Source organism: Emys orbicularis, chromosome 3, assembly GCF_028017835.1.
Source record: "Emys orbicularis isolate rEmyOrb1 chromosome 3, rEmyOrb1.hap1, whole genome shotgun sequence".
In the NCBI taxonomy this organism is placed as follows: Eukaryota; Metazoa; Chordata; order Testudines; family Emydidae; genus Emys; species Emys orbicularis.
Genome location: NC_088685.1, coordinates 173,221,234 through 173,241,315, shown reverse-complemented (window position 1 = coordinate 173,241,315; position 20,082 = coordinate 173,221,234). Strand labels below are relative to the sequence as shown.

Here is a 20,082-nt window from a genome sequence, read left to right as displayed (position 1 = left end):
AACTCTTGCTTTTCTCTAGCTGTCCCATGGCTGATGCACAGCGCAACACTCATTGGCTCCTGAAGGAGCTGTTTCCAACTCTCTTCTTTGACTATTTTTGATAGTAGCAAATGGTGGAGGCAAAGAGTTATATACAACAAGAATCAGCCTGTTGGGTGGGAGGTGGCAGTGGCACTGCTCACCTGCACATAGCACACTATAAAACAATGAGGGGAAAGAAATGTGGGCAGGGACATCGGGGCAATTCCTCTAAGCATATAAATAGTGCCAAATGATCTTTAATATCCATGCAGAGCAGAGAATGCTTCAATGTTAACTTCTCATCTGAAGGGCCCTCACAGAAAAAACTGCGTGGAGCTCAAATTCTCTAACTTGAAGAAAGAAGCGATTAATAGATCCTATCAGAATTTAAACCTCTGGTTCCAGGGAGTCCTTGTATTTCACACCTGATATTTAGATCATTAGGCATTTTAAAAACTAAAGTTATATTACTTTTTGTAATATCAGTACTGTTCTCAGGTTGGTATTTTGTGTCTATTTATTTTTGCCATTAAAAACATACGGGTTTGTTAAGGTAAATGTCATGTTTTGGGGGGATGATTAATAATTTTTACTTCTATTATTTTAAATTGAAAGTCCCCCTCTCTCCTTTTCTTCCAGTACAAACCCTGGTGTCTAATGGCATACGGGATGGTGGCCTGCTGGTTTCTATTAGGAATCAATGGCTTGGCAGTGATTTTGCTACATATAGCCATTTCATTTTCCGTGGCTCAGTTTCAGACAGCAGTCCTGACATGGCTGTGCTCACTACTTTTGTTATCAACTTTGCGCGTACCAGCCGTGGAAGAAGCAAAGGTAATTTTTTTAGTGTGATCAAAGTATGGTATTTATTTATCATGATCGTGGACAGCATTTTATTGCAAAACCCTTATCAGCAGAATCACTTTTAGTTTTGCCTAGGCAGAGATGGGCTCAAAAGAACTTTCTAGGTGCAGTAGGTGTTGGTACAGCCTTTGACTGTAGCATCTCATTTGGAAATGTTAATAACCTTGCTGAGAACTCCCTCTAGTGGGCTCTCTCTCATCTGTATTGTCATGGTGTGTTGTGGCCCTGAGTACTAAAAGATAACTAGATGCATAACAAGCTTGTTATTCTATAGAGTTTCATGTTGGTGTAAACTGAGAAGAGAACTGTGAGGCAGATAGAAGAGCCTTGTTCTCCATTGCAGCTTACTTGTTCTCTTTTAAACAATAGATGAAATCATTGAATGCAATAAACTGTACTGTATGCTCAAACTAATCTGATTTACCCACTTTCTTTAAGACCTGGCTATATTTTAATTAAAACTGCTGTCTGTGGATTTCAAAACCATTTATCTACAGCTCTGCTTGCTTTTATTATTGTCATCATTATCTTCAAATTACCTTTTTATGATGCCTTTCCTCCTAAAGGATTCTAAAGAGCATCTGAATTGATGAATGAAATGAGTGGTCTTACATATGAGGAGCATCTGGATTATTTAGTCCTGAGAGAAGGTGAAAAGGCAACACAAGTGAAGTACTTAAACTAGTCAAGGATTGTTATAAAATCAAGACTGAATAGCCTTTTGGAGATCGATGAACAAGCCAGAACTAAAGGTCATACAATTAGGTGCAGGAGGGAACATATTAAAAAAGAATTGAGGACCTTTTGCAGAGAGAGTGGTGAATAGGTGGAATAGGATTCTAGTTGAGATAGTAGACTCAAATAGTAAGAATTGAGCAAAAGTTGAATGACTATATAGAATTTAATAAATTAAAGAGGCATTATTCATTTTGGTGTTTGGAAGGAGCCAGGTGCCTTTTCAGGGAGTCAAGAGGGAATTTTTTCTGATCATGCTTTCCCTTTCAGATGCCATCCCACACTTGAAAAGGGACCAAGACCTGCTTCTATGCCTACATTGCACCAGTGGTTGACATAAAAAGTTAACATTTAAAGTAGAGTGATTGTTTATACGTATTCAACTCTTGATGTGCATTGCCCCATGTGCCAGAGATCGCAGTCTTTGGGCAGCAGTGCCTGCTGACCAATGGCTGCGCCCTTCTCCCGAGGGCATGAAATGACAGAGTAGGGCCAACTTCCTCTGTTCCTTCTAACTGCCCTTGGCTGAAAGATGAAGGAATTGCCAGTGTCCTTATTCCACAGCCTAGTTTATCTAGTTTTTCTTGTAACTCCTGGATATGGTTAGTTGACAGCAGTAGTACTAGGGTTAGCTTTTCATAGGTTTTAAGTATTGTTTGCAGTTAGGTTTCATCTGGGTAACTTATAAAATAATTTTCTATCTCTGTGGCTGAACAGAATTCTCCTGGTTTCAAATTTTGCCCTTTATGCGACATGGCCATTCTCCTTAATGATGGCCATTCTAAAAGTTTGTTTTGTTTAGGTGAGGGTCCAAATGCTCTATTTGTTTTTCAAATAGGCCAGAGAAGCTTGTTTGAAGCTGTTCCCATTAGATAAATCTATGAGACTGGCCTCAGATTTGGGCATTCCCTGTGCCTTTGGAGCTGTCGTCTTCAAAAAATGCACTGGCACCTACAACCACTTGGTTTTGTGCCTCTTCCACTTCTTCCACAGAGGCTCCTTCTCTGAAATCTTATCTGACAGGAGTAGCACACACCATCATTCCTCTGGGGAACATAAAAAGTGGCCACCTTCTCAGGCACCCTCTAAGAAAAGGAGACAGAAATCTTCTCATCAAGTCTCTGCTAATGGTCGTTCAAGGCATCAACATGGTCTTTTTTGACACCCTAAAGCACACTAGTACACATCCTTTGGTACTGTTGAAGGAATAGTCCCTTGTAGTTACCCACACTGATACTGCGGTACTCTATAGCATACCTCAAGATATGGATTTTTCTGTCACTCCCTCTTCCACAGTCTAATGGCTATAACGGAAATCCTTCCAGATATTTAGACTTCCTTTTAATCTGTTGCTCCTAGTTAGATCCCTTGCACAAACCCTAGACATTCCACTCTCTCTGGTGTTTACACCCTTTGAATATTTTAATTGGTTTTGCCTGTATTCAGTTTTTATTCATACGCTAGTTCCTCTAGACCAGTGGTTCTTAGCCAGGGGTGCGAGATGCCCTTTCTGGGGGTGCGAGACATGCCGGATGTTTTTAGAAGGTAAATCATCGAAAACACAAATTAAGTACAGGCATGTAAGTACAACTACTTTGTTTCATCAAACCTATGTATTTATTAACATTATACATTTTTTAACGATTACTGTAATATACAAACAAAAATATATCTAGGTTTAAGGGGTGCAAGAACATATTTTGATTTTTGGTAAGGGATGTGAGAACATATTTTGAGAACCAAAGGGATGCAGGCTGCAGTAAAGGTTAAGAACCACTGCTCTAGACTCATTTCTGTTGCTCTTTTCTGAATTCCCTCAAATTTGTCAACATCTTTCTGATACTGAGGCACTCAGATCCTAATATGTTTGCATCACATCCATCAAGAGGATGATTACGTATATTACCTACCGAACCCTTTGTGTAAGAAGCCTACAGATTTTTTTGCAATGTGTAAAAATAAATAAATAAATATTTGAATGTGAACCCCTGCCTTCCACACCTCCAGTTGTTGGAATTTTTGGATTTGAGGTCTAGCTCAAAATCAGATTCAGCATGTCTGCTGCTTCTTGAAACATGGCATTATTCATGGGAAATAATGGGAGTTATCCCTTGTTATGTTGATTGGTGTTATATGAATAAAGCCCTGTGCGTCAAGATGAAATTATATGCCTTAATGTATAAAGGTTATTTTGATGGAGCATAATATATGATAAACAAGTGCTCCACTAATGCTCCAGTAAACACATCTCTACTTCAAGAGAGATGTAATCGCTCTAATTCACAATGCTGATTTTTTTCATATCCCAGAGTTGCTTAGTCAAACTTGGCAGTTTCTCTTTCATGACTGTAGGTTTCTGAATTGGAAAATGAAGCCTATTGCTCTAACAGTTGGATTTATGCCAAAACAAGGGTCGCTAACCATCCTTTAACTGACTGGCATAGACTCAGTTTTGCTATCTTCATCCTCTGCTTCCTTTCACTGGCTATATGGATTTTAAAGAAACTGTTCTTCGCTTGTGAACAGATTTATTTGTCCCATTATCCTCTCTCCAAAAGACACTTTTATTAGGACTGACAAACTCATTTCTCTTTGGTTCCAATGCATGGTGCAGCAGGACCGGATCTTATCAAATGATGGTGGGGGGGGAAGGTGGAGGGCTATTAAATCCACTACAGTATAGATGTTACCATCCAAACACAGTTCACTGACATGTGGGCATTCAACAAGTCTGTTAATTACATTGAGAATTTCCTGCCCTTCGTCTCCATACATAACTCACCTTTGTGTCTCCCCTTCCCCAGTGCAGGAGAATGAAAGGAGCAGGCAGCTGCTGCCACTGAGCCACCTTCCCGCTGCTCCACTAGCCCATGTGGGCTACAGCATTCCTGCTCTGCACAGGCAGGGAGCAGCCTCTGTCTGCAGGAACCAGCAAGCCCTGCAGCCGCCTCTGTTGGGGCGGCCAGAACTGCAGTCTTGTCATAACAGCTGAGGCTACCAACAGTGTCATCTAGCAGCTCCAGCCTCAGCTTTCCCTCAGCCTGAAACCCTGATATGCCAAGGAATTAAGTGTAAATAGTGCCTCCCCACTATGCGCTGGTGCCTCCCCAGGGAGGCACACGCCATAGTTTGAGAGTCTATATTAACTGCCTTTTATTGATGATGACCTAAGGACTAGTAAAGTGCCAGTAAGAATGCTGATTGTTTGATATCGAATCCCATCATGTTATAAACATTCTCTGTTTTGTTTTGCAGAGAGGGTGGTACGACACTGAAAATGAGTACTACTTGCTGCTCTTCACCCTGACTGTTCGCTGCCTCTACTACACTAGTTTCAGCCTTGAATACTGCTGGCATGGGTCTACCCAGAAGAGGTACCACTCATTTTTTTGGATGCTGGCGTACATGTTCTACTATCCTGTGTTCCACAATGGACCCATTATGACCTTCAATGAATTTACTAAGCAGGTAACAGCACTTTCAAGATGATACAGCTCTTGGTTTTCAATACATCTGATGTGGACTGAGGGCTAAATCCTCTGAGGTGCTGCGTACTTCCTGCAAGGTTCCCAGCACCTTCACACATTACCTTTAATGTGGGGGTTGACATCTCTGGGCACTTTGATAAATTGGCCAGAATGGGCCTGAAAGAAGGAAGACAAAAGCTTGAAAATTAGTTGGGGGTCCTGAGCTAAAACTACATATTATTAAACACCCTCTGAACTTCAGAAGATTTTGGTTCTGGATCCAGACTTTGAAGCTCAGGCCTATATCTTGAAAATAATATCTGAAAAGCTGCTAAACAAATTGGTGACTGTATTAAATTAAAAGGGGAAAGAGATTGTGTGTGTGTGTGTGTGTGTGGGGAGGTGGAGGTAGGGCAGATACTTTCATCTTTTGAGAGGTGTTGTTGTTAATTAGATGAACATTTTGGATAGGCAGAGCCTAAAATTCTCTTTAATCCATTACTTCAGATGATTCTTCTGATAATGTATTTTAAAAGGCACTTTGCAGACGAGTCTGAGTTAAAAGTTTCATGTACAGTTACCTACTTGAGAAAAAATTCTCATTGATGAGATTTTCAAACAGAAAATATTCTTAATGTTAGTGTATCTTCATCTTCCCCTTTTTGGTATGGCTTGAAGTACATTGCATGCAGGAAAGAGGGGAGCACTAAGAACACAGGCTTGGGTATCACCTGGTTACGCACCAGCCATAGAATAATACTGAATTCACAAAAAACTAGTAATTAAAAACTGAGTATCTATTTCATTGATTGAGTGACAGATTGAAGGAAAATGTCCAAATAGTTCTAAAAATCTAGTGATTGGGGTAAAGACGGGCTGATTTAAACTCGGAGCCTTAGTTTTCCACATATATTTTTTATTATCTTCTGAATGAGACTGTGATGGCTTGGAGATATGAATATTCTAGTTCCTTTTTGAAATAGATACATATTTTTTCAATCAACTAGATACCTTAGAAAACCCACAGTGGAAACATAGTAGTTTTCATTCATGCATGTGGTGATTTCAGTGCCCAGTGTCCATAACTGAGTCTAATATAAAATTTTCTCCTTCCTGGCTGTTGTAAGGGACTTCTATTTCCATGTGGTCTTTAGAAAAACAAAGTAATTTAGTTGCTTTAAACAATACATCTGGATCTGAATTTGACAACATCAAGGTATACAACAATGGCCTAGAGACAGGTCAGTTTTGAGCATGTCAGTGAGGGAACTTTTGACAACAGTTCATAGATATCATTTCATTGTGGGTATCACAGGCGATACACCTTATTCAAATGAAAAATTACCAGAAAATGAATAAATTGCTTTTTATCATTTTCAGTTTTTCTTGCATGATAACAGCTCCATCCATCCCCATTGTGTTTCTAACATGCCCATCATCATAGTATCTAAGTGCTGAACAAAAATACAACCCTACTGTCTTCCACACAAAGATGGGAATTCCAATATTGTTATTTTCCTGAACAGCAGATAAAAGTGTAAGAGATATTTTGATGCTTGGACTCAGTTCAAGCTTATACACTGAACAAAGCCAAGTTGAAAGTCAGCTAGAAAATTATACATAAATAAGAATGAAAGAATTTTCAGTATTAGTCCCCAGAAAATTTGTGATTCTTATCCTTATCATGAACCAGATGTTTAAGTTTTGTAAAGGCAAAATTACAGGAAAGTCTTGGAGGTGCCAGATTTGGGGATCTTAAGATAGAGAACATTCTTAATGTAGTCATGTTTTCTGGGCACTCTACCATATGTAGCATATGAAAAATGATAAGAAAAGGTAAACCCTGCCCACCATCCCACACAGGTGCAGTGGAAACAGAAATTATAGGGTCATCATGTGTATATGAGTGATAAAATATTCCTTCAGCTGTTTGCAAATCCTTCATTTTGTTGCATTGAATGTGTCATAGCTGGCAATTGATGAGTATTCATTGGACCACATTTTCCCCTGACGCTGATTTGAAAGCTGCTGATAAATAGTTTAAACAACTATTTCCAAAGTTTTGAAAGCTGAGACCCTCTTTTAAAAAAAATGAACCCAATCATGTGCCTGAAACATTGCCATGTGTTGTTAAAGGTCATTTCACCTTAATTTATACATCTCCTACATCTCTTTGGCTAGTCTTTTATGCCCCCCCTCTCCCAGGGGACTCTGCTGTAATTCTTCATGATACGATTCTTTCTCTCCTTTCTTATGCTTTGATGAGCAGTGAAATAACTAACAATGTTGACATGCAAATGATCATCATTGGGATATCAGTTACTATCCATTCAAATAAATGGTACAGTTTAAACCTCAGAGCTGCTGTTTCAGGTGCTCTACAAATTCATGCAGATGTCTCTGCACTGATTACACTTGTTTCACAGTTTGAAGCTTTTCTTTGAAACCATAACAGGTAAAGGCTAATTTTTAATTAAAATGAAAGCTGAGACTCTGGAGAACAATTGAGCATCTAGTTTGGCTAATCATTCACACCTCTCACTTTGGGAAATGCAGGACATTGCTACCTGGACTTGAATAGTAACAGGACAGAGACTTTCACCTCTAGGCAACCACTTCAGATAAAAGCCTAGATTGGTAGTAAGCAAAAGTCATTAGTTGGCTCAGTGGTGTCCTTTGACTCTCTGGTAGCTTACATGAAATGAGTGGATGACCTCAGTCCAGTTCTCTGAATGGCTAGGAGCCCACACCACAGAAATCGTCACCACTGTTGGCACCAATTGGTATCCTAGTTAAGTCTCAGTAGAAATGGCATGAAGGCAGTAGTACTCTCACAGCCTGGCAATATCAAGTCACATTGGTGATATGGCCTGGGTGAGCTTACACTTTTGCTGTGCGTGCGCATGCTGTGTCTGATCTCCTGATAGGCATAGACTTCAGTTTTCAGTGCTATCAATCAGCCCCTTTAATAAACACTATATTCGTTGGATCCATTGCAAATAAACATTTCTACCTGAGGCACTTGGTGTGTAGGTGTACTGTGAGGGACTGATAATTTCAAGGTACAAGGCATGTGCAATAGTAGCACAGACATACCAGCTGGTCACTAAATACAGCAATGAGATATGCTTTGCAGTTAAAATTTTATAGAAGTCAAGGTACTTACAGTGTATGGGTATTGCATCAATGAAAAGCCAACTTGTGACACACCAGGATACTGAACAGAGGCAAGAACATGGTCTAGCATAGATATAGTTTTGAATACGTAATTGCTGTGCAGCTCAAAGGAAGACAAGATAATAAAATAGCCTCCACCACCAATAGAGCAGATGGAACCTCAAAGCAGCATGTACTCTCAGAAAACTAATCTAGTCCTGTGTGGAATGTTTAATGCTTGGTTTGAAAGAAAATACTAGGGATTGCCTCTGTGTTCTTGTAACTCCATAACTGTAAGCAACATGCATGGATCTGTCCAAGTGAGTGCCATTGTAACCAGCTAGACACTAGCCCCACGCTTTACTTAGGGATGTGGTTAACTTTTGGTGACTGGCTTGTACTTCTGATAGTCTCTCTCTGTCTCCGTCCTCCACCCCCCACCTGGCTAAAATGAATTTTATCATGTTAGAGTGAACGTGGGCAGGCTCAGTGACAGGAAGAGATATGTTTATCACCTGGTGCAGTGGAGAAAAAGATTCCCTTACTAAAGAGATACATGATGCAAATACAGTTAACAAAAGTAGAATACGCTACACTTTTAAGAATTAGTAGAAGTGAACTATATTTGTCTATAGCGAAATCTGTACATGGGCTAGCCAGCATGAGCTAGCTTGAATCCAGCTAGTGCAGGTAATGATAGCAGTGAAGACAGTGCTGCACAACCTTCAGAGCAGGCTCGCGAGAAAAGGCTGTACCCAGGGTCCAGGCCAGCCTTGTACTACCCACACTGACGCCCGCGCTGTGGTGTCTTCGCTGCTATTGTTATTTGCGCTAGTTGGGTTCAAGCTAGCATGGGTAGGCTAGCCTGTGCACAGCTTTGTTTTCTTTTCTGTGCGTATGTCCAACATTTGGACACTCATTTTCCATTAGAATGAATAGGAATCCGGTGTCCAGTTCCCCTTTGTGGCTTTGAATAGAAAAATCAACACACACACTGATACTGCATTGAACCGTGACTGACAGAAGTGCCAGAGGAATTAAAGGGGCCGAGTCAAGTGATTTTTCAGTACTTTGAAGAAACTTGGTCTCTTCAAAGTACTCACTGCCAGTGAGATGTCATTAAGGGAGATGAGTCAGAAGAGCAATAGCATCTGGAAAGCTCATTGAAAGATGTAACAATTTATCTGGTAATTTTCTAGACTTCACTAAGAACAAGCCAATCAATTGTGCCTCTATAAAGCCCTTTTCAGGAGAAGAACAAAACTGGTGGGGAGAAAATTCAAATGAATACAGTATTTACCTTTTAACGTTAGCTTAGATGAAGACTGAAGAAATATTTCCTTATTATATATCATTTTATAGCTCCAAAAGCATGCTAATCGCTTCAAAGAAAACATCGCTGCCTCAAACAGACCTAAATTTTAGGCATGAGACAATGAGTCGGGGAGAGACAAACAGTAAAGGAGGATGCTGTTTACTGTAATATGATCGCATTTGAAGTATGCATATGCATATCTTGGTGGTTCTGCAAGATTTGACTTTTAAACAAAATTTAAAAAGGAAGATAAGGTTATTAAATAATTCATATTATTGACTCCCTTGCAGGTGTTGCAGAAGAAGTGCATTTGTTGGAGTGACTTAAATGAGGAGAGGGTAGTGACTTGGCAGAATATAGAGGGGCATCTGAATGATAATTAATTAGCAATTTTCAGTAGCTCTATCCGGGTGCATGAGGTATGAAGTATGTTTATTGCTTTTATCATAAAAAAGAAGAATTGCAGAAACTCTTTATTAATCTTGGGAGTGAGAAGAATGTTGCTGTTTAACATGCTGGAAAACGGAGTTGCAGAAAATGAAAAATAGCAAAACTATTCTATGGCAAAGAGCTTTCAGTAATAATGCTTTTACTTTGTTATAATTGCTTTGCAAAAATGGGATAGTTTGACCTTTTATTAATAGTAGCCTGCGTCTGGCAGCTGTGCCACAGAACCATCCAAGATCGCTTAATCAAGGCCATCCCTGTACTTGTGGGGAAGGTTGACGTGAACTCCACTATCCCTAAAATGGACAGTCAACTGTGACCAGACGTCATCATTACTAATGAGGTACAGAAGAGGATCCTCATGGTGGATGTCACAGTTCCTTTTGAGAACAGGACCGTGGCCTTCTGTGACGCCCAAGCTCAAAAAAAGAAAAGAAAAAAAAATACACCTCCCCCCTCCCGGCCAATGCCCTGAGAGCTGGGGGTTACAAGGTTCAAATATACGCACTGATCGTTGGAGCCGTGGGCACATGGGATCCCAGTAAAGAGTGAGCATTATGAGAATGTGGAATCAGTCAGCGCTATGCCCCGCTGATGCAGCAACTCATGGTGTTGGACCATCAAGTGGTCAAGGGACATTTATTTAGAATATATCATCAGACAATGGCAATGCCAGGAGAAATGAGCTAGAGTGCCAATGAGAAGCAAAAACAGGAACGTAGCTGAAATATTTTTTTAATAGATCGTATTTATTTAGAGATAACGTACCCTAAATTCTCAATTACCGAGGGGCAATTTACATTTATTGTTACATTATTTATTTTTCACAAGTTATTTCTAGTATAACTTTCCATGGATACGGATATTTAAACTGTACTGTTAAATTTATTACCCTAATTTGGGATATTGCAGATTATGTATTATGTGCATTTTATGACTTTTTATACCAAACGTGCTATCTTTGGATAACTTAAGCATTACACATGGGTGAATAGAAACTTTTTTATTAATCTGTGCTGTAGATAACTTTAACATAAACTTTAATAAAATGTTTAATTTTTGTATTACGGTAGTGCCCAGAGGCCCCAACCAATAATTATAGGCCCTATTATGCCAGGTACTGTACAAACATGTGCAAAGACATGGCAGTTTCTGTAGGTCAAAAATGTCAACCAGCCCCTACAAATTTACCTGCAGAATTTGTGGGTGTTATGTACGCAAATACATGCAGCCCATATTAGAACCTAACTTCCCAATTTGTACATGTAAACACCCTATTTGCATACATTTGTGGAGGCCAGTTGAAACCTTGATCCTTCCACCCAAAATTTCAGAGGGTCTGTCTTTTGTACAGTATGCAAAATATTCATGTGCAAACCTGATTTAGGTATGTAAATGTGCGTTGGCTTCTGTAAGGAGCTTTCTGCATGCACAAACAGATGCATGTGAAAATGTATCAGGTTCACAAAAGGGAGGGATTTGAAAATTAAAGCTCAACATCTGTAGTGTTCTTTGGTTTGCATGCTGTATTGTGTATGAATCTGGAAGGCAATGCTGGTTTCCCACTAAACAGTAGATTACCGTATATTCTAGCCTACTTCAGGGAGAAGGTGGAATGAGACTTAGTATATGAATGCATTTAATACAGTTAATGTCCTAGAATTTGGTGGGCATTCTGGGAAACATGCCAACTACAAAATTTAAATCTTCCCCCATATGACTTAAACTTGTGAGACCAGCACTTGCTCAGCAGATCACCATAGCTCTTGCTGACCGTGGCAATGTTACAGGAGTAAAGCATTTAGTGTGACAAATTGTTTTTGAGCAATAAATCCAGTGTATTAGGTACAAACAGGAGAGTTTCAACATCACACAGTGTTACGTTTTCTCTTCCCCTTTCTTGTCTTCAACAAATATTTACCACTACCACAGCCACTATGTGGAAAATGTTGTAGTTCCCTTTGGCTTTTCCCAGCATCTAAGGATATTGATAGATACAGGATGATTATAATTTGTCTCTCACATCTGGATTCTCTTAAGGTTATAGTGCCTGGGAACAACTAATAGTGTTTGTCTCTTTCTCCAGTAGTTGCTTCTGCTAAGGCTGTAGTAGCCTCTGAGGCTCCTGTCTGCCTGCCTGCTTTGTGGACCCCTTGGTCAGTCTCAGCAAATCAGTCTCAGTCTCCTCCACCCTTCTGCAGCAGAACCACACTTGTTCTCTTGGTTCAGGGCCCTTCAAGTTATGTGGAGTGTGTGAGTGTGTGTGTGCACGGATGCATGGGTACAGGGGGATCCACCAACAATCACAGCAGGCTTTGCAGTTGGAAGAAGTAGCATCAGCATCCAAGAGCAATATCTTGGGTAAACTATGGAGAGATGCAGATTACATTTAAATAATGCCGCCAGAACTTAAAATTCATTCCGAACGTGGGGTGTGTGTGTGTAAGTATACGTACATAACATATTAAATTAATTATACACACAATGTATACATAATATAAAATATATATGAATGCTTATATGAATCACTTGATGGTTTAAATGCAGCCACCTCTGGCATATACCATGATTGTTCTTTGACAATGCCTGACCCTATTACACAGCATATTAAGGCATACCTTAATCTCTAAAGACAGTGTCAGGGCCCATAGAGTTTAGGTCTCTGAGCCTATTTATAAAGCTCATTGAAGTCAATTGAGAGACTCCCATTACCTTTGGTGGGCTTTGGATCAGGCTTTCTATGGGAGATCACCTTGAATAAAAAACCTACATTTTTATTACTAGATGTCCTCAGGCATTGAAAAATCTACGTTAAGACCCCTGTCTAGTTTTCTTATTACAATGTTTTTTCCTTAAAGTAGGTGACCTGGTAGGTTATTTCTTCCTCTACAAAGGCTATTTAACTAAATGCTTCAAAAATACTTAATGCCTTTTTATGAGAACAACAAAATATTGTACAGCTACTCAAAACCCACCCCTAAAGGTGAACCGAAAGAAACTAAGGAGAATAGTAAATTTCTTGTCTATTAATTTGCTTTATTTTAGTAGCTTTGCCTGTCAGAATTTTTAAATTCCAGGGTTTTTGTACGAGTCTGAAGGCAAAGTGCTGTCTTTGGAAAAAAATAACCCAACAGATGTTAAAGGGGAATAGACTGTTAATTGAAGATATTGTAGTTCTGTTTATCTCCCTGGAATAACTTCTGTTACCTTGTATCAGTGAGAGGAAATTCTATAACACGCTTACACTTGTGTGGTTAAAAATACATGTTAGTGCTGTAGGTTTGTTTTTAGGCTGTTCTCCAGGTCCTTCTGCCTGCTGTGGGGTTTTTGCACTTTACGCCCAAGCATATGATGCTAGCCACTGTTAGAGATAGGATACTGCATTAGATGGACCTTGGGTCTGATCCAGTCTGCCCGTTCCTACATTCCTGTGTTCCCATGTGTGAAGAGACACTAAAATGAGGGGCGTCAGTGGTAGATACATGCTGAAAGAAGCATAAAGTTTTCTTTTCGTGTGCTCTTTGAGAAGCTTGTGTTTATTTCTAGCAGATAATTTTTGCTGGATCAGGTACTTAGGGTATAATTCACAGAGCCAGATACAGGTTTTATTAAAATGACTTGTATTCCTCTGTGTGACAGCCCTCTAGAAATTAGAGGATTATAATTAAATCAGGCTCTCCTTGAGCATCTTCAAATATGATGGCATTCAACATATTTGGTGCCCCCAGGCTCAGAAATTGTCTGGCAGTGGGGTGACAGAGTATCTGAATTGATAATGTGGGGATGTAGGGTGATACATCTCCTGCCCTCATTGGGTATACATAGATACCCCTTCAGGACTGAACCATTTGAAGCATCCATTAAAGCAAATCAAAAATGTGAACAGATGAAAACATGATACACCTGTTTCAGGGAGCTGCGTTGTGAGATAGATACAACAATCCACAGGCTCTGTAGCACTGTCCAAGTGTGCTGCATGTATCGTGGCAATGCACCATGCTCTTGAATTGGGATGGCTAATGTGGAAGCTCTGCACTATTGTGGCTTGCACCACTTCAGTCCTACTGATTGAAGTTGCAGAAGTACAAGTCTGTAGTGTAGACAGGATATAGAAGGGAAGTGTCCTTTTTCTCCATTTGAGAATAGTGCTCTTGGTGGTGCAGATAAATAAAAAGAAATTAAATTTTAAAAGTTGGCATCAAAAAGTCCATTTGAATGAATTGTGTGGTCATTTGTACACAATATAACTTACTTTGATTTCTTTCTGTAGATGAAGAGACAAGAAGCCTGCAGTTTGAAGATTAACCTTTGCATTTTATTGCTGGGCATGGTTCGCATTTTCTTTTGGTGGTGGTTGGCAGAGTTGATGATTCATCTCATGTATATCCATGCCATATACAGTAGTTCTTCACATCTGGAAGCAGTGTCCTACTGGACTTTAGGTCAGTGTAAATATTACTTTGAATATACTTGTTAATTACTTATTTGTTACCTAATCAGTGCCCAAAAGATGCTTTATAGACACATAAGGCAAGAGTTTGCTTCCTCTCAAAAATTATAATTAAGACCATTTTAATATTTTCAAATTCAAAAGTTAAAACAAATTGAAAAAATGTAGTTGAAATTTCCACCTTGTTTTTATGCCAACTGCAGAGCTGGTTGAAATTATTTGAAGTTTTGAGGAGAAAAACGAAAAACATTTTGAGAAATTTTTCACAATTCTTCCTTCCCACCCTGGTATTTTTTCCTCCAAACTGTTCTACTGATCTAAAAAGACAAAATAGATCAAAAGGATAGAGCAAGGGATTCCAGAAGAAAACAAGGTGGTAGGAAGGCAATGATCTATGTATATACTGTTTAGTTCATGATGTTTACCATCATTGTGTAGTATGTGTGTGAGAGAGAGATGTTTAGTATTTTAAAATAACTTTTCCCCTAGCTCTTTTTCAGTTTCTTGTTCTTTCTTTTTGGTGGCTGTATGATAATTTGATTATAGATGCTTAAATATTATAATGAGTGCAGTATAAAAATGTTGATAGTAGTCACTGTAGTCACATTCAAGCTGTAGTCACTTAGGCCTGGTCTACACTATGAGTTTAATTCTAATTTAGCAGCGTTAAATCGAATTAACCCTGCACCCGTCCACACAACGAAGCCATTTATTTCGAAATAAAGGGCTCTTAAAATTGATTTCTGTACTCCTCCCCGACGAGCGGAGTAGCACCAAAATCGATATTGTCATTTCGAATTAGGGTTAGTGTGGCCGCAATTCGCTGGTATTGGCCTCCGGGAGCTATCCCACAGTGCACCATTGTGACCGCTCTGGACAGCAATCTGAACTCGGATGCACTGGCCAGGTAGGCAGGAAAAGCCCCGCAAACATTTGAATTTCATTTCCTGTTTGCCCAGCACAGGAGAGCATAGGTGACCACAGAGAGCTCATCAGCACAGATAACCATGCAGGCCGATAATCGAAAAAGAGTACCAGCATGGACCGTACGGGAGGTACTGGATCTGATCGCTATATGGGGAGAGGATTCAGTGCTAGCAGAACTTCGTTCGAAAAGACGAAATGCCAAAACTTTTAAAAAAATCTCCAAGGGCATGATGGAGAGAGGCCACAATAGGGACTCAGAGCAGTGCCGCGTGAAAGTCAAGGAGCTCAGACAAGCCTATCAGAAAACAAAGGAGGCAAACGGTCGCTCTGGGTCAGAGCCGCAGACATGCCGCTTCTACGCTGAGCTGCATGCAATTCTAGGGGGGGCCGCCACCACTACCCCACCTATGACCGTGGATTCCGAGGCGGGGGTAATCTCATCAGCCACACCTGAGGATTCTGCGGACGGGGAAGAGGAGGAGGAGGAGGACAAGCTTGCGGAGAGCACACAGCACTCCGTTCTCCCCAACAGCCAGGATCTTTTTCTCAGCCTGACTGAAGTACCCTTCCAAGCCTCCCAAGCCAGTACCCAAGACCATGACCCCATGGAAGGGACCTCAGGTGAGTTTACCTTTTAAAATATAAAACATGGTTTAAAAGCAAGCGTTTTTTAATGATTAATTTGCCCTGAGGACTTGGGATGCATTCGCGGCCAGTACAGCTACTGGAAAAGTCTGTTAACGTGTCTGGGGATGGAGCGGAAATCCTCCAGGGACATCTCCATGAAGCTCTCCTGGAGGTACTCCAAAAGCCTTTGCAGAAGGTTTCTGGGCAGTGCAGCCTTATTCCGTCCTCCATGGTAGGACACTTGACCACGCCATGCTAGTAGCAAGTAATCTGGTATCATTGCATGACAAAGCCTGGCAGCGTATGGTCCCGGTGTTTGCTGGCATTCAAGCAACATCCGTTCTTTATCTCGCTGTGTAATCCTCAGGAGAGTGATATCGCTCATGGTAACCTGGTTGAAATACGGGAATTTAATTAAGGGGACAGAGGTGGCCATTCCTACTGGGCTGTTTGCCTGTGGCTGAAAAGAAATCCTTCCCTGCAGTTAGCCAAGCTAACTGGCTAACTGGGGGGTGGAGAGGGGAGAATTGGCGCTGAGCTTTTCGCCTTTGGCTAGCAGGGATCTTCCCTGATACCAGCCACGCGGTGGGGGGAGGGGTACAGCGATCATCCCAGATAATTCATGGCGGGTGGGGGAGGGGCGGGGGGTTAGTTTGGTTTCTGCAGGGATCTTCCCTGATACCAGCCACGCGGTGGGGGAGGGATAAAGCGATCATCCCAGAGAATTGGATGCGGGGGGGGGGGGGGGTTAGTTTGTTTTCTGCTGCTGAAGGTTAACAGGAAAACCGCAGCAGTCAACGGGCTTTGCTTGGTATGTGGGAAAGGAGGGCGCAGAAGCCGAAAGACAATGGCTTACCATGGCCGCATGCAAGCCGAATTCTGTTGCCTGGACCTGCGTCTGTGATCTCTAACACCAAAGCCACAGGCACTCAATATTAAGATGGAAAATGCGACCTTGTACTGAAATCACATGTGCTATGTAATGTGAATAGTGTTGTTCACCGTGAAAGAGTATAAGCATTGTTCTGTAAAATGTATCTTTTTAAAAACTTCTCTCCTTTTTTCCATCCCTCCAGCAGCTGCAAATTTTTCAAGCCTCCCTCCTCCGTCCCGAAGGCTATCTCAGATAAGGCGGCGGAGAAAGAGGACGCGAGACGAGATGTTCTCGGAAATAATGGAATGCACCCGCAATGAAAGAGCTCATTTGAATGAGTGGAAGGACACAGTATCTAAGTACAGGAAAGATGCCAGTGAACGTAAGGTCATGAAGGACGCTCGAGATGAGAGGTGGCAGGCTGCAATGCTGGGGCTGCTGCATGATCAAACGGACGTGCTCCGGCATCTGGTGGAGCTTCAGGAACGGCAGCAGGATAACAGAGTGCCGCTGCAGCCGCTGTATAACCTCCCTCCCCCCTCACCATGTTCCATAGCCTCCTCACCCAGACGTGTAAGAACGTGGGGGGGGAGGCTCCGTGCACCCTCCCACTCCACCCCAGTGGACAGCCCAACCAAAAGGCTGTCATTATATTGAATTTTTTCAGTGGCCTTTTACTTCCCTCCTATCCTCCTCCCAAACCTCACCCAGGTTGCCTTGTCGGTTCTCTCCCTATGTTTATAATCAATTAATAAAGAATACATGATTTTTAAATGATAGTGACTTTATTTCCTTTAAAAGCAAGCTGTGATTTAAGGGGGGAGGGTGGTTTGCTTACAGGGAATGAGTCAATCAAGGGGGCGGGTTTTCAACAAACAGAACTTTCACACCGTAGCCTGGCCAGTCATGAAACTGTTTTTCAAAGCTTCTCTGATGCACAGCGCTTCCTGGTGTGATCTTCTAATCGCCCTGGTGTCTGACTGCGCATAATCAGCAGCCAGGCAATTTGCCTCAGCCTCCCACCCCGCCATAAAGGTCTCCCCCTTACTCTCACAGAGATTGTGGAGCACACAGCAAGCAGCAATAACAATGGGGATATTGGTTTGGCTGAGGTCTGACCGAGTCAGTAACGAGCGCCAGCGACCTTTTAAACGGCCAAATGCACATTCTACCACCATTCTGCACTTGCTCAGCCTGTAGTTGAACAGCTCCTGACTCCTGTCCAGGCTGCCTGTGTATGGCTTCATGAGCCATGGCATTAAGGGGTAGGCTGGTTCCCCAAGGATAACTATAGGCATTTCAACATCCCCAACGGTTATTTTCTGGTCCGGGAAGTAAGTCCCTTGCTGCAGCCGTTTAAACAGAGTAGTGTTCCTGAAGACGCGAGCGTCATGAACCCTTCCCAGCCATCCCATGTTGATGTTGGTGAAACGTCCCTTGTGATCCACAAGTGCTTGCAGCACCATTGAAAAGTACCCCTTGCGGTTTATGTACTGGGTACCCTGGTGCTCCAGTGCCAAGATAGGGATATGGGTTCCATCTATCGCCCCACCACAGTTAGGGAATCCCATTGCAGCAAAGCCATCCACTATGACCTGCACATTTCCCAGAGTCACTACCTTTCGTAGCAGCAGCTCAGTGATTGCTTTGGCTACTTGCATCACAGCAGCCCCCACAGTAGATTTGCCCACTCCAAATTGATTCCCGACTGACCGGTAGCTGTCTGGCGTTGCAAGCTTCCACTGGGCTATCGCCACTCGCTTCTCAATTGTGAGGGCTGCTCTCATCTTGGTATTCTGGCGCTTCAGGGCAGGGGAAAGCAAGTCACAAAGTTCCATGAAAGTGCCCTTACGCATGCGAAAGTTTTGCAGCCACTGGGAATCGTCCCACACCTGCAACACTATGCGGTCCCACCAGTCTGTTCTTTTTTCCTGGGCCCAGAATCGGTGTTCCACGGCTATAACCTGCCCCATTAACAGCATGATCTCCAAAGCACCGGGGCCCGCGGTTTGATAGAATTCCATGTCCATGTCCTCATCACTCTTGCCGCCGCGCTGCCGTAGCCTACTCCTCGCCGCCTGGTTTTGCAGGTTCTGGTTCAGCATAAACTGCACGATAATGCGCGAGGTGTTTACAATGTTCATGACTGCTGTCTTGAGCTGAGCAGGCTCCATGCTTGCCGTGGTACGGCGTCTGCACTGTTCACCCAGGAAAAAGGCGCGAAACGGTTGTCTGCCGTTGCTTCCCTGGAGAGGGGGGAGGATGTACCCAGAACCACCCACGACAATGTTTTTGGCCCCATCAGGCATTGGGATCTCAACCCAGAATTCCAATGGGCGGAGGAGACTGCGGGAACTATGGGATAGCTATGGGATAGCTACCCACAGTGCAACGCTCCGGAAATCGACGCTAGCCCCGGTACATGGACACACACCGCCGAATTAATGTGCTTAGTGTGGCCGCATACATTCGACTTTATACAATCTGTTTCCAAAATTCGAATTATATAAATTCGGATTAATCCCGTAGTGTAGACATACCCTTACATTCACAGATGCTATGATCTTCTGCTGCTCTGTGATGTTTACCATTGGGGAACTTCCCGCCCCCCAAACTCTTAAACTTTGGCTCAGTAAAGCCAGACTTGTTGCTCACTGAAGCAAAGGAGATGCCTCTCGCTACCTCAGCTAGTTCGGTGAACCTGCTGTAAGTACATAAGGGAAGATCTAGTTCTGGCCAGCAGAGGACAGTGGTACACAAGACCATTAATTATGTACAGTCCTATAGCTTATTTTTGATCATCTGTGATCTGTGCTATACAGGAGGTCAGTGGAGATCAGTGGTCTCCAACCTTTTTACGCCCAAGATCACTTTTTGAATCTAAGGGCAACCCAGGATCTACCCCGCCCCTTCCCCAAGGCCCCGCCCCTTCCATCCCCTCTCCCCCACCCTCACTCACTTTTACTGGGCTGGTGCAGGGGGTTTGGGGTTTGGGAGGGGGTGTGGGCTCTGGGCTGGGGCTGAGGGGTTCGCAGTGTGGGAGGGGGCTCTGAGCTGGGGCAGGGGATTGGGGTGCAGGAGGGGGTGAGAAGTGCAAGCTCTAGGAGGGAGTTTGGGTGCAGGAGAGGGCTCCGGGCTGGGGCAGAGTGTTGGGGTGCAGGAGGGGGTACAGGGTGCTGGTGCTGGAAGGGGGTCAGGG

General features: G+C 42.4%; 1 protein-coding gene across 4 annotated transcripts in view; it reads left to right on the top strand.

The window, feature by feature from the left end:
* Window positions 1-20,082, top strand: part of HHAT (hedgehog acyltransferase) — a 345,313-nt gene that overhangs the window by 41,657 nt on the left and 283,574 nt on the right. For 2 of the 4 annotated variants that reach the window (XM_065401656.1, XM_065401655.1), the window contains exons 4-6: window positions 661-855; window positions 4,876-5,088; window positions 14,276-14,447. In XM_065401656.1, coding sequence (XP_065257728.1) covers window positions 661-855; window positions 4,876-5,088; window positions 14,276-14,447 — 580 coding nt within the window. The remainder of the gene's footprint in view (window positions 1-660; window positions 856-4,875; window positions 5,089-14,275; window positions 14,448-20,082) is intronic. The other 2 variants (XM_065401657.1, XM_065401658.1) reach the window with 2 other exon arrangements.